The sequence below is a fragment of the Eleginops maclovinus genome, chromosome 4, assembly GCF_036324505.1.
Source record: "Eleginops maclovinus isolate JMC-PN-2008 ecotype Puerto Natales chromosome 4, JC_Emac_rtc_rv5, whole genome shotgun sequence".
Taxonomy (NCBI): Eukaryota; Metazoa; Chordata; class Actinopteri; order Perciformes; family Eleginopidae; genus Eleginops; species Eleginops maclovinus.
In genome coordinates this window covers 30,031,049-30,046,378 of record NC_086352.1, presented here as the reverse complement: position 1 = coordinate 30,046,378, position 15,330 = coordinate 30,031,049, and the positions used below count along the sequence as shown (strand labels likewise).

General features: G+C 38.2%; 1 protein-coding gene across 3 annotated transcripts in view; it reads right to left on the bottom strand.

The window, feature by feature from the left end:
* phkb (phosphorylase kinase, beta) overlaps positions 1–15,330 on the bottom strand; it is a 106,255-nt gene that overhangs the window by 30,242 nt on the left and 60,683 nt on the right. For all 3 annotated transcript variants that reach the window (XM_063881303.1, XM_063881302.1, XM_063881304.1), the window contains 2 exons: positions 1,780–1,835; positions 691–784 (listed from right to left, as the gene is read on the bottom strand). In XM_063881303.1, coding sequence (XP_063737373.1) covers positions 691–784; positions 1,780–1,835 — 150 coding nt within the window. The remainder of the gene's footprint in view (positions 1–690; positions 785–1,779; positions 1,836–15,330) is intronic.

Below are 15,330 nucleotides of genomic sequence, written 5' to 3'. Positions count from 1 at the left end.
AACCTTCAGAGCAGGAAATCTTGGACTGACAAGCAGATGGACTCACAGAGCCAAGTTGTGCTGTGATATTGACAACTAACTGCTGAATTGTAATCTGGCTGACTGTAATATTGATTTGTGTAGTTGTGCAGGTGGAGCGGCATCAATAGTAATTCACAGTTTCCGCCCCTCAAATTTCCATCTGATGCTTTGAAGTTAGCAGGACTGACTATAAATGTTATTTTTTACAGTTTAAGACAGCACTGCAGCTAATTGTGCACTGCAAAATGTTCTTCAATCAGGGATGTTTCAATTGCCATCGAAAAGACTCTAACATGGAATCATATCTAAGCAACCGTATGTAGGCACAGCGGGTCTTTCAGGCTCCGGATTTCTTCACATGCTGAAGTGTTGTGCGCATGGGGTTGAACAGATGCTGTTCTTTATATAAAGAGGATTGAGGTTTTTTTGTATACTTTCAAAACCAAAACCACAAGAGCAAAATGTAAGGAATGGGATAACGGTCAACAAACACCATTTGTTGTTTGGTTGAGTGGAAGCATGACCTTATCTTATGCCCAAGGCTAATAATTAGCATATCATTAGCTTAATACATACTTATATTGGGTTACACTTTGTACTACAAAAAACCTAAGCAGGATGGGGTTTGTAAACTTGGTGACGGACCAATGTGTGCCTAATGTGTGTTACCTTGACCAATTCTTTCTGAGGCCAGATCTGGATGGGCTCCACCTGCTGGGGCGTCTGGGTCTGAATGCCATAGGTGTTTAAAAACACCTGAAGTCTACACAAACACATAAAGACACACAATTACAATAGCATCGTCATAATTCAATACAATACAGTCGCTAATAATTAAGACCACTGAAACTGTAATTGTACTTTGTATAGGTATTTGCTTGAGTAAGATTAACATTTTGTTTTATTATTTAATCTACTGACAACAATTCTAGCAAATATCAATACAAAATATTGTAATTTTAAGTTGATTCAGACCTTAGAATACTTCAGAAGAGTTTAGAAACTAATATCTGGGGGAATAATCCTGATTTACAATCACAGCTTTGTATGTGTTGGCATCCTCTCCACCAGTCTGTCAATTTGCTGTTGGGTGAATTTAAAGTATGACCCCCCTGGCACAAACCTTCAAGCAGCACAGACTTGTTTGATGGCTTGTGACCATCCATCTTTACCTTGATGATTAATGAGCTTCTCAATTGGGTGCAGATGCAGAGCTGTACATGTAGTTGTTGTCATATTTACATCACCTGTTCCCTGGAGCATAAACATGCCTTTTATACCATTCAGGCTGTTGATCTTTAAATCTATATGTATAGATTTACCTTTTGTAAATATGCACCTCTATGATTCTGTTATTCCTTGAAGGTACAGTATAAATGTGTCAATAGAAGGTTAAAACATCTATTGGTTTTGGATTTGGGTATAAACTTATGTAAATCAGGTCTGTTGTATAGCTGTTATAGCTGACAATGAACAAGTCCTCTGGGCCTTTTCAGCATCAGTATTTGAAGCTACAGGTTAACGCGATTAACATAGTCAATTGACCAGTTTAACACACCCACGCTATCACACGTGTATCCAGGCGTACACACACATCCATATTCAGACGAAAATCCTGCGCAAAATGAGAAGAGTGATAGATGATGGCAAAGGTCAGGGCAAGCTCCAGCTATCAGAGCTCGCCATAATTACAGCACTTCAGACCTGGTCTGCAACACATTATAAACACACACATATACATGTGCACGCACACATTACCTCTGGCTTTCTGCGATCAGGGCCACGTGAATCACAACATCATTCTCTATGGGACCCTGTGAAAGAGACAGAGAACAAAGAGGTTAACATGCAGACTACATGTTGCTTATGACGCATCAGTGAATGCATTTAAACAAATGTCTGTGCGGTCTATATTCATTGTGAAACACCATGGTTATGAAGCGAAAGGCATACCAATGGAAGAAGAGTAATAATGTGACATTTTAAGAATTGTGAACTAAGAGTCTATGGAGACATTACGGAAAAGTAAAGTTAGAAGTTAAGTTAAGTTACTAATGCAACTGCTGTGTTTTCACATTAAAAGCATTGGTGATTGATTAAATCAGATTGGATTGATTAAATCAGATTGGATTAGATTACATTTAGTTTATTCATCCCACATTGGGAAATGTTGTTGCCACAGCTGCATGTCAACAGGCATTACACATGAGTTAATGATATAACAAAATATAAAAAAAATACAAAGGAATGAATTAAAAGATAAACATGGTCAGTAAATATATACATATCAACCGTAGAACATTTTAAAAAGTCTACAAAACACAACGGCCATTTTGGGCATATTCTGCCAGTTTGAAATATAGCCGGGAATAATGGAAGAGTGAGGAGCAGCCACAGTGAGCTTTTAGAGGCAGAGCTGTAGTCGACAGGCTGCACAACTCCAATAAAAACAGGTAACCATACACTTTCACTTTCGACACTTATGGTGATATGGGGGAAAAAAACGGAACAAGTTTGATCACAGAATAACGGAAGGCCAGTTACTGCCTGACTTCTTTATTGGACGTCTGTGGTTCCCAGCATAACATTCAATTGGTCAATGGTTTGATCCCGAGTCCCTGCAGTCAACATGCCAAAGTGTCCATGGGAAGACATTCAACCCTAAATTGGCATGTCCGCATTATCACCAGTAAATAAGGTTTTGTCAAATCAAACAGCACTGAGATCTTAAAGACTTTCTTTATTTCCTTGATTTGCTGTACATCAAACATCCATGCCATTAAAGGAAACTGTGAAATGAGAATTGATTTGTGTATATACTGTATGTGTGAGAGAGAGGAAGGAGGAAGAGACAGTGGTTGAAATCAAAATTCAAATCACTCCTGTGTGAAATGACAGTAGCCCGTGTTATTGCTGCCTCCTATCTATAGCAATTTAAATGAAAGTAAAACTGTGAATAACCAACAAAGGTTGATGAGAGACGCAGGAGCACTCGGAGAGAAGGAGCTAAATATTAAAAGGTGAGGGAGATGTAAAGAGCAGAGAGGGAGAGAAACATCAGATGTTTTTGTTTCATTGTTTTTTCACCCACACAGTGAGATGGGTTGAGATTGCATGAAATGGAGCTGCATATTTATCTGGTTGTGAGGTCTTTCTGACTTTCTTACTTTTATATTGTTTTGCTTAACACCCCTTGAGAAGAGTGACTATGACTTATGGTTAGCCATATCTGAATCTGGGAGTAGAAGTACACAATATACCTTTGGGTTATAGTGGAGTAGAAGTACACAGTATAAAATGGAAATACTCAAGTACAATTATCTCAATATTGTACTTAAGTACAGTACTTGAGTAAATGTACTTGGTTACTTCCCACCTCCGTATAGGTTTGCATTTTGGGCAGCAAAAATGTAGTTTACAAATACTGCAAAAATGTAGTTTACAAATACTGTATGCTGGATGAAATGTACTTAATTTGACCACATGGTGGACCTTGGGGCCAGATCCTAAAATGTACCTGATGCCAATCTTTACCAAGTCTCTCTCGCAATATAAGTCCTTTCTTATCAAATAAACAATAAAAAAACAAGGCTCTATACATGTCTTTGTGATGATTGGGAACAATGTGCAAATCAGGATATCCAAATAATATTTCTGGTTGGCCAACTCTGAAGAAACTGATCTTAAATACCATATTTTCAAAGTATAATATTTGTGCTCTGAGTGATAATATTCATGACAAAAACAACAGTTATTTTACCAATAGCCCAAATGAGCCAATTAATCAGCAGTCTTTGCATAGTACCATTTTCCTTCTCCACTACATCAAATATTCTCTTTCATAAAGAAACCTACTCAAGGATGCCTCTTCACATTGTGTCAAGACAAAAAATGCCAGATTTCTTGTCATCCTTTTGCAAATTAAAGAATATAAAACAACAAAATAAAGCTAAAATAAATAGCTGCATCAGCTAGTACTACAGTACTGCTTTTCCAAGTCTCCTCATAATAGGGGAAAAAAGGATAAGACAGAACTAAAGCAATAAAACACATGGAGTCCTATGTTCGTCTCAGGGGTAGCCCTTTAAGGCAACACTTTATAGCACTACAACAACAACAACAACAACAACAACATAAAGTCTCTATTGGCCAAAATGGAGTAACACATCACTCATGTTGCCTGCAGTGTGAATGAAGGGTGTGAACCGACATGAAAGAAACAAGAAAACACACAGAAAAAAGGAAGAAAAGAGGAAACAAGCAAGAATTTCTAAAGTTGCTCTCTGCAGTATCTCAGACCTTTTGGGCTTGTCTTGTAGTGGAACACAACATGAGGAATAAATCACATGCAAACAAAGCAAATATGTTGGGAAAAAACTGAATTTGTCTTTCAAAAGTCTGTTTTGTGTTTTGGAGTAACTCACCTTGAGCAAGAAAGAGACTTATTTACATAGATTTAAAATAATGTCTTTTTGCTATTCCTTTTATTCGGGATAGATGTTTTGTGTTAACCAGTCTGCATTTCTGTCTTTCTATTGTGCTCCTTCCTATCCAAGAGTTGTGTGTATTGTTATATTTATGCATATGTAAATGTCTCTCTGTGGGTGTCCTTGGTGCCTTTCATCTTCTTGTTCTTTATTTGTAGAAGTACCATTAATGTAATGTAATTTGTGTGTGTGCATGTGTGTGCGTGTCAGTGAATTGTATGCAGAGATGATCATCTTCGTTGCGCTGAGTGACGGTATTTTCAGAGAAATTTAGGAAGCAGGTTTGTGACGCACAGGAGCAGCGGCCTTTCATCTTGTTCTCATTGTGGGGAAACACGCGCGCACGCTCACACACACTCTCTCTCTCTCACACACACACACACACACACACACACACACACACACACACACACACACACACACACACACACACACACACACACACACACACACACACACACACACACACACACACACACACACACACAAACACACACACACACACACACACACACACACACACACACACACACACACACACACACACACACACACACAAATCTGGGAGTCATTTTGTTTGGTTGATAAGAGCAACAACCTCGTTATCATCAATCAGAGAGTAGAGAGAGAAGTAGAGAAAAAGCAGCTGAACACAAATCTCTTCTGATGGATTGAGGTGCAATGGCTTCTAAAATGCTACAGTGCAACTCTCTCATTAGCGCTGGTGTCGGTGCAGACAAAGGACTCATTTGGTGGAGGATAGGATATGGAAATGCATAATGGAGAGTCGGGTAAAAAATGTACCCCCTCTCGCTTTTTTTTCATCTGTGCACCGCTGTCAAACCTCAGCGACAGGTGAGACCGCAGAGAGGAAAATTAGATGCAAAGTTTCCCGAAAACTTCCATGCAGTATAACTGAAAAGGTACGGAGAGGAAAAGAAATACAGTGGTTGTCTGTCAATTGGAAGGTTGGTGGTTCGATCCCCCAACCCGGGCCCCAAATTTCTTTCAGAGGCATAGCCAATGGTGTGTCAATGTTAGTTTCTTTTAACAGATGCACCTATTGTGGAATGCGAGGAAATGGAGAAGACTGTGGCTAAGAAGGCAGAGCGGTCATCCACCAAATGTAATGTTGGTGGTTCGGTCCCCATCCCTGCAGACAACATGCTGTTGTTTCTTGTGCATCTTATAGGGCAGCTTTTTCCTCTGTGTGAATGGATGTGTTCTGCAATCAAATATTATATATATTTTTTTACTAAATTGTTGGTTAATAAAATAGAGCAAAAATATTCCTCCCTAAGTCCAAGGTTATCTTTAGCCTTTAAATATCTTATTTGTCAGTCTAAACCCCCCCAAACTTTAGTATAATATGACAAAAAACAAGTATCCCAACATTTGAAACACAGAAAACTGCATATTTTTTTCATCTTTGAATGAAAAATGACTTTAACTATGAATGTATTGTCCTAAGGGATGGCAATTAAATTTCATGTGAATAAAATGTTCTTGCCAGGAAAAATGTGCTCTCTGGCTCTTACTAGGCTGCGTCCACCCACACATTAAACCTCCATGCTAACCTACCAACACTTGGAGTTCAATCAGCTTCTCTTTAGGGAATTACTGGAAATGGCAAACTGCAGTAGAATGAGACATGCAGGCTTATGGAGGTTGAGTAAGCCACACACATGAATTGCATCACTTCAACATGAAATATCTAAAAATGCACTCAACATCACAGATATATGATATTCATCCGGGTATAGTATGTATCCAAGAGGGAACTTGGATGTTGGGGAATTGAGGGGTTGGCAGCTGACGGTTAGCATCTAGTTGATCTGACTTAAATTAATTGTGACATGGATACCTAAAAAATGTAAATATATTCTACACAAGACCATAAATCCAACATGAAAATTTTACTTATAGCAAAGGAAATGAAAAAAAATAGTCATAGGTGAAGTTCAGCATAATTTGTATTTAAAGGTGCTTCATTCAAGATGGCGAATAAATGGGTAGCTCTAAAAAGTAAAACATATTACGATTAATCTTGAGTTAAATTCAATCTTATTTCCATGTAGGATACAGCAAATAAAAAAATGAAAACTACAATTGTACCATTTATCCAGATATTAACTGACCAGTAGCCAATTGGTTATTTTTATGCAAATGATTTGATCAGTTCTCGCAGTACTGTTGACGTACACCAGTCTAGATGTCATGATAATCTTAGCATGGGAACAGCGTTAGTAAAGATTGTAAATTACCATTGATATGATTCCAACAACAGCAAGCTTTTAGTTTTAGTACTAATTTATTTAAGTGCTGCTTTTGACACTGAAGACCATACAATACTATACATAATATACACTATATAATACAATATACAATACAATAATACAGTATACAAGAAATAATCTTGTTGGCATTTCTGGTAGTGCTTCAATCATCTTAACTCTTCCCTCACTGACAGACAATTATTTTGCAAACATGTATGAATGGTCATCTTAAAACGAATACATTAATTGTGGTGTTCCCTACGGCTCACCACAAGTGTCATAAGGACCTTGGCTTATAAATCCATAGTGATGCTGATGACAAACAGCTCTACATTGCAGTTTCTAATCAATTGACGCCCTTTTTAAATGTAATTTAGAAATCAAGCTATGTAAGGCTGAGAATGTCCTCCAGCTCAATCTGGACAACATTCAAATCTTGATTATTGGATCAGGAGCTCAACGAAAGAAACTGGGATCAAAGTTTTATTTATTTATGACCTGGAAAAAGGGAAGGGGGTTGTATTGTTTAAAATATTTATACCACTCACTTTTCTGATCAATAAAATGCTGCGGCCTGAAAGCAGGCAGAAATAGCAGTGACCCTGGGTTAAACCATTCAATTGTTTTGCATGCTTCCGTAGAGTTTGAAGAAACTGATGACTTGCTACTTATTGAGCTTATGATGTGCTGTTGGGCAGAATTTGTTACATTTGGACAAAGCAGGGCTAGCTATTACCCAATTAACACTAAAAGGACAATCCAATAAGCTAACTGGACCTCACTGCATTTTAAATGCCAGCTTTAGACAACTGACTGACAAACTTATCGATTAAATATTCAATTTAGAGAAGCGTTTAGCAGCCAGATATGTAGCAGAGGGGTTGGTGGATATGAAACAAAGAAAAAGAGTGAATATTGGATTAAAATTCATGGTGTGAACACAAACACAACTTTGAATGAATACTTAAGTTGATCTATAACTGCTGGATGTGTAAACAAGCCTTGTTTTGCCAGCAATTCAAATTCTTATTTGTTCAAGCTTTATCCACTACTCCGAAAAATGAGCTAATGCAGGCGTAAGCAAATCAATTATTCATGATTTTAATAAGTCTCAGTTTTGAATCTCCTGACTTTGTCAAGACTGGTTTTATGGATCAATAAAACCTGGAGATATAGGTCACATAGTGTTTTAGCTACCAATATAAAGTGCTCTTCTTAACTATTCTTGCAAATACAGTATATGAACCAGGATAGGAAATATGTGTGTGCCTGAGGGAAATTTATCGCACCAGGCCAGAATATTGAATATCTATCGCTGTTGTTGCCACCAAGCACAACCTTTGATCTGTTAGCCTTAGGTTCAGGGCTGAAGCAAAAACAGATCATATCATCCTCATAATTTTTGCTCCAACTGAGCCAATCATTAATGTTATCTTGAATACCACAGAATTTTGCCTTCAAGTTTCACCGCTGACTTGATATGGAAATAAGATTAATTTATTCATGAATTAAGTAGATCAAAGCTAAGCAATCCAATAAATAAAATATTAACTCAAGAACCCTTGTAGGAGAAACAGTTACGGTTTAGGCCATCGGTGAAGATTGTTGTTACAGAAGGGCGTTTATCACACACACTTAAGATGTAAGGAATTCAAATATGAAAATGGAAACAATAGAAAACCAGCAAGACACAATTTGAAAAGGTTTTCTGATTACCGTTTGGTCCCATTTGGAGTATTCTGCAGAGTTTGGTTCAGGCCATCCATGCCAATCTTTTTAATAAACAGTTTAACCGTAAACAGGACTTAACTTAGAACAGGGCTAAATCATTATTCATTCACAAAACAAAAGGATAAATTATAACACTTCATTCACAAAAAGGAATTGAAAAGGTCTGCCCTCTGTGCAGCCAAAACAAAGTGATTCAGAAGCAAAAGGTCATTTGTCTATTCATATGGTAAACAACAACTCAGCACTCCTGCATTCTCAGCCCTATGCTGAGCCAGGCTTGTCTGGGACAGCTATTTCTTAAAAACATCATAAAAAACAGCGTAATGATGAATTAGACCCTGAGAAAGGTGAAATATCCTCATCCTGTCCACCCTTGGTTCTGGGGATACCACCTGCACTAAAGGTATTAGAAAACAACCCCCACAATTCAAGGTAATGAATAAACAGCAGTAATTGCACTGAAACGTTTGCCATCTCCACACTGTATTTTATTTTATATTTTAGGAAACATTGTAAAAACGTAGTTGGACTTGATCTGCTAACATGGAATAAAATGTTTGTAAATTTGCTCACTTGCTTTTTTTAAATGCAACATAAATGAAAATACTACCAGGATATTGTTATCTCCTGAAGTCTGGGATTTCCTCATAAAGAACTTGTAAGTTGTATAATTCAGATTTGTAAAGTTTGAACAAACAGATATATACAAATAGAGTTATTTATTACGCTTTTGGGGTTCTGTAAGGTTGATCTTTAACCTTTGGACAGAGCCAGGCTAGAGAGCTGTTTCCCCTTGTTTTAGTCTTTGTGCTAAGCTAAACAAAGCTAACCATCTCCTGGCTCGATTGTGAGCATATAGACATGAGAGAGACCATCTAAATGCATGGCCCATAGTGTAGGAGAGTATACACAGTAAAAGTGTATAAAATAATCAAATGAAACAGAGTTACAAAGCAGTGAAGACCGTGTTCTTATTTGTTTAACCTCCGTCTAATAACTGTTTCAACTGTGTGTATGCGTGCCAACCAAAGGCCTAATGACAGGAAGAACATATACCTATATTACCTATACGCATGCACGAACAAACACATACTCACTAATGAAAGAGGCACACGAATGCATGGAGATGGCAAAAATCCTTCACAAAGTAAGAGACAGATCTGTAATTCTAATTTAAGACAGCTGCTTCCTTTGCTTATCTTTTAAAACTCCAGTAAGTTTTACACAGTCAATATATAAGCTACTGTGGTTAAATGCAAAAAAAGAGCAAGAAATCCCAATCTTCATAGACACAAAGGTGGAAAAAAAGGATATAAAGGCAGTGTTAAGATGGGACAAATGAAGACATGCTGTTGACAAGTGCTGTGGAACATTCGCAGCTGCAGGATGGACTGGGAGGGGGGCCTTTCAGAGGGCCGGCTGTTGCGTCCTTCCCCTCAGAGGTATGGCGGCGCTAAATTTGACAAAGTGAAAAGCCATTTGCCGGAGAACGCTGCTGTGAATCCCCGCAGAACAGAAATGAATTCCGGCTTCGCTTCGTTTGACTTTTTCCCTCAGAATTAAAAGCACTGAGTTGTGACATGAGATGAGAAGCAGAGTCTGAGACCTTTCGCTCTTTTCCATCTTTCATTCCTCCTTTCTTTTCTTCCCTTTTGTCCCCCCCCGTTTTTTCTTCCTTCCTTCTATTTCACCGTATTTTTCTTCTTTCTTGGTTTCTTTCTGAACTTTTTCTTTACGTCCCTTCTTATGTTCCTTGCTTGTCTTTTCTACCAGCTAGTCCTTCCTTCTTTTCTACGCACAACTGTTTCCTTCTTTCCTTTCTTCCTTCCTCTTGTTGTTCCTTTTTTTCCCGTCTCTCGTTCTTTCTGTCCGACTTTCTTCTTCTTTGCTTCCTGATTTTTTTTATTCCTCCTGTCTTTCCACCCCACATTCTTTCCTTTCATCTGTACTTCTATTCCTGTATCCAACCATTCTCTTCTCCTTTCCTTTCTTCCTTCTGGCCTTTCATATACCTTATTTCTCTTCTTTCCTTTTGTCTGCACACACCTGTTTGTCTTCTTTTTCCTCCTTTCCTTCCATCTCTCTATCCTTTCATTCCACCTTCTTCTCTTTCCACTGTCTTTACCTTCATCATGCTTTTTTCTCTTTCCTATCTTCCTTCTGCTATTCTTCCTTCCAAGCTTTCTCTATACTCTGTCACTTCCTGTCTTCTTTCCTCTCATTTTCAGTCTCACCGATGCTTGTCTCACAGAATTCAGAGGCGTATCGTCAACAAAAAAAACAGCATTTCTCAGAGTCAAATCTCAGACGTTTCTGTCAAAACAACTCCACCAGTAAAACATTCAGATCTCAAACACAGGGTGAGACAGACTTGAACCTGCAGCAGAGTTATGTACACAGCTCTGAGTCTGCATATCAAAACGCTCACATTGACTCAGCAAATCTGATTTATATTGTGTGCTAAACAAAGTGATTTATTACTTCCAAACTATTATATTGCTGTTGTTACTGTTTAGAGATGTATTCATGAATGCAATAAATGCAACAGCTTGTTATGTTAACTTTGTAGTGATGGCTGGTTGGAGAGTTTGAACTTAGTAAAGGTGTATGGAGGACTCTCTTGGCTTATGTCATCATTATAATAACCAGTATAATTATAAAATGTTCAAAAATATTATCAAGTGAACACTAAAGAGGCCCAGGTTTTCCCTTCCTGTAGTCTGTTACATAAGTTTTAGTGCATGTTAATGTTCTGCAGAGGCTTGCATCCCGGTTGACGAATCACAAGAGAACTGGCCAGATAACCAGTCAGAGCTGACTGAGCTCTGGTTTCAGACAGAGGGTGAAAAGAGGTGCTATGAGAAAAATAAAGAGCTTTTTGAACATTAAAGCATGGAGACATGTCACAGTAGAGACACACAATACAAATATGAACCTGAACATTTGCATGATTGGGCCCCTTTTAACTTTTTGGTGTAAATAATAAATAACTTATTAAAATAAAGATATTTTGTCTCCAAGTCTTTTCGGCATGACTTATATTAATAATAACGGTCTAAAATTAAGCAAACTTGAATGATGTTCACAGTTTGGACCCTTGTGTACTGTTTGGACAAAATTGAAAAATAAAGTGTCTTTATCTCAATCCCCCAAAATAGATCAAATGCGATAAAGGTCGTTAAACATCTCTGCTATCCCACATTATATAAGTATATATATATATATATATATATATATATATATAATTTTTTTTTAAAGATCCCCTATGATGAAGACTAGAGTTGCATATGCATGCTTATCTAGGAAATGTAAATTCATTGAAAAAAATGTTTTTTCAATGAGGTGTATTATTTTTAACTGATTGTTTATTGATTTCAATCTTCATGTTATGTTAATCAAAGCAATGGGTTCCTTAAAACGGGTCAATGTGACACGAACACCATGCAAGGGCTAAGTAAAAAAAAAGGTTCTGTTCAGATCTTGTTGGACATTACGTAAATCAATGTCTATATTATGTATACTGCGTGCTAGCTGTTAGCGGGACTGTGCTAACAGCTATAAACATGAACATGAAACCTTTTTAGTACAAATTCACAAACTATAACAGCATTAGCAATTATTTTTTAAAGTGCAGAACGTTCAGCAAGGTTTTGTGTTTGTGCATCTGTGTTTATGTCTTGTGGGGCAGAAGAGAAACTGTAGGTTATTGTAAGTGTATGCATAGCCTTGTTGTTGAATGCTTCTGTGAATGTCTACTTAGTCAAGATAAATGGCTAAAGGTCTCACACGCACGCACGCACGCACACACACACAATGATTGATTGTTTGTCTTTTTTGACAACAAAACTGATGTTCATCTCTACCACATATTTAACCGTTTAAATGAAAAAAAACCAAAAAACTTTAGCAGCACTCAATGAGATTCTGAGTCTCTGTTTCAAGGTCAGATCCCTCCCAGTGTGTCGGCTGGCAAAGCACAGCACAAGGGAGGCAGCCTCCAGCGAGCATCACATCACAAAGGAATAAAACATTCAAAGACTTTCATAAAGTTAAAAAGCAAGCGAGGGGAATTTTATCCGTCACCAGAAAAAGGAAAAAGAAAAACTATTTGAATGAAATATAATCCCTTCTTTTCATGCCCCTGCACAGACGGATGACTCCGGGCTCTGTATCGTCCTCGGGTAGCAGGTCTCCGTGCAGCTCAGAGATTCATATTTTGATGAGGGTATTTCAAAGTGTCGGGGGTTTAGCAGAAATACATCGGGAAGGGGTGGGGGGAGAAACATGAAAGAAATGCTAAGTCATTTTCAATCCGGGCTGTGGGAGAGGAATGTCTCTTGTGTATGTTTTTTTAAGTTGGATCATTTGAAAAGGTCATCTGGTGGTAATGACATCGGGTCCGTGACAAAAATCAGTCCCAGTTATGAGCCGAATACAATTGGTAGAGGGGGAGTCAGATTTAGGGAAATGCTTCCTGCCTGACAACATGATGGTAAGAGAAAGCTGGGGGACAGAAAGACAGATGGAAGGGAGAGGAATCACCTCAGCAGAGAAGTGAAGAATTGGATTGCATGCCGCTGGCCTGTGTAATTCTAAAGGCACACTGACGGAGAAAGCGATACTTTGCTCCCAGGACTCAGTTCAGAAATATTATCCTTCACTGCAGAATGCTTACGAGAGAAGTAGAAGTAGAAGCAAAGAAAAAAACCAATTGATATTAAAGATGGTATGAGCTACAGGAGTGCGGGCTTCTCAGAGTGACCCTGTTTCATATCATGCTCACAGACGAGGAGGCCGAGGAAGATAAGTGGCATTATTACTGCTGGAGTGTGTGGGGATGTGTGTGTGAAGTGTTCATATTGAACTGCAGAGAAGAAAATACAAATGAATTTATGATAGCAAGTTGTACAGGTGATTTTTTTGTGTGTTTATGGGTAAGTCATTGAAGATAAAGCCTTCATCATTTGGACATTTATTACACCTAGACCAACTAGAAGGGCACTAGAAGAGTGTAGATTGTATAAGTGAAAAATCAGGCGTGTATTTGTTCCATGATTCGGATCCACTTCACACCAGGTTCTTTTCCACTGCCCATGCAATACCCCTCCACAAAGTTTAATAAGAATCAGGCCACGTTTTTTTTTCCTATACTGCTGACAGTCCGACAAACCAACCAAACTTGAAACATAACCTTAAAACCAACAAGACCAAGAAGGTAACACAAATATACAATTTTACAGTTTTGTATTGCAGGAATTTCCCAACATCAGACAAGACCATGGAAAAAATGTATTCAATAGGAAGTGCTGAACTGCTGACACTTCATTTAAATTGACTCTTTTGCATCAAGCAGCTTTAATTAGTGAAAGGAACTAGTCGAAGATTATCTCTTGTCTAATGAATGACCCTTTAACAACCAATTTGCATGGTTATAGACAGATTATTTTCCCATTAATGAGGAATTTAGTGTAGATAAATATTGTTGAATGTCTACATTAAGCTTTGAGTTTTCATTGCCTTACATTAACTCAGTGTCAAATTTTTTAAGCAGGCTGCCATACGGTGGCTGACAGGTGCTAACACACTACAATGGCCCAAAGCACTTTGATTGGGGGAAGCGCGCTGCAGTTTAAGAAACAAAAAAAAAGTGTCAAAACACATGCAAATTAAGAAACATCTTCACCAACTAGCAACACACAGCATTTAGAAAACATTAAACAGCACCACCTTGACGAAACAAGCGCATTTAATAAAAAGCGCTGCATAAACAGAATGCTGCAAGAAGCTTGAAGCACAACGGAAAGGGGGAGACTAAAAACTGCTCGTCGATGTTCAGGGATTATAAAGTTGGCCGACTGTTACTGGAAACTAACCTAAAATGTCTTTTTGATTGGCTTATTGGACACTAAAAAGGTACTTATTACTTCACAGAGATGCAAAAAGAAATTATAAAAACAAAAGCAATAAGGTCCTATATACTCTACATTAGAATCATGCCAAAGATCTTTCTGTTGGCATGTTTAATCTTAAATATTTAGGAGCAAGCACTGAAGTGTTCCTTGGATGTACACATATATAACTGAATTAATTGGCTTCTTGACCTTTGCATTTGTTTTGTTGAACCAATTACCAATTACCAAATAAGAAATTGTCATTTTAAGTGATAACTACCAGAAGGCCAGCCTTACAGTATAAGCAGCTAGTCACCTTCTACTTGGTAAACAAGTATCTCCATCTTGAGTTTGCTGTAAGAATTCCTGAGGTTAAAGCCGAGCTAGTGAGTGCAGTTCTGAGTACCGTAAATGGCCCCCCTATTGTGATGGCTTGCACATGTACACTGTCAGCAGTAACTATCACCAAGCAGTTAATAGAAGCTAAGAGGGCACACCTGCCTCCAAACACAAATCTAACACACATCTTAGGCTTTGAATGCAACACAACGGGGGGTTACCATGCCTTAATGTACCAGGCATGTGACAGCATGTTTTTAAAGTGAGGGTCTGGATAAATTGAGCACAGAGGCTTCAAATATATGCAGGCCTTTTAGTAATCCTCCCCGAGGTTGTGTATCCTGGCAGCTCGCTACTCCTTTTTTTCTGTGCAACATGTCAGTTGTAAACAGGAAGACGCTGTACGCCAGAGCTGGTCAATAACACTGACAACGAGACAAAGAAACAGGAGGGGCAGGAGCTATCAGACTCCGCTAAGTGGCCCCCTGGCACCGAGAGCAGCTTGTAACACATGAAGAAGAAGAAGCGGAGGTGTGTCTGGGGCGGACAGCTTCTGAGAATATTAGACCTGTTTGTACGTATGAG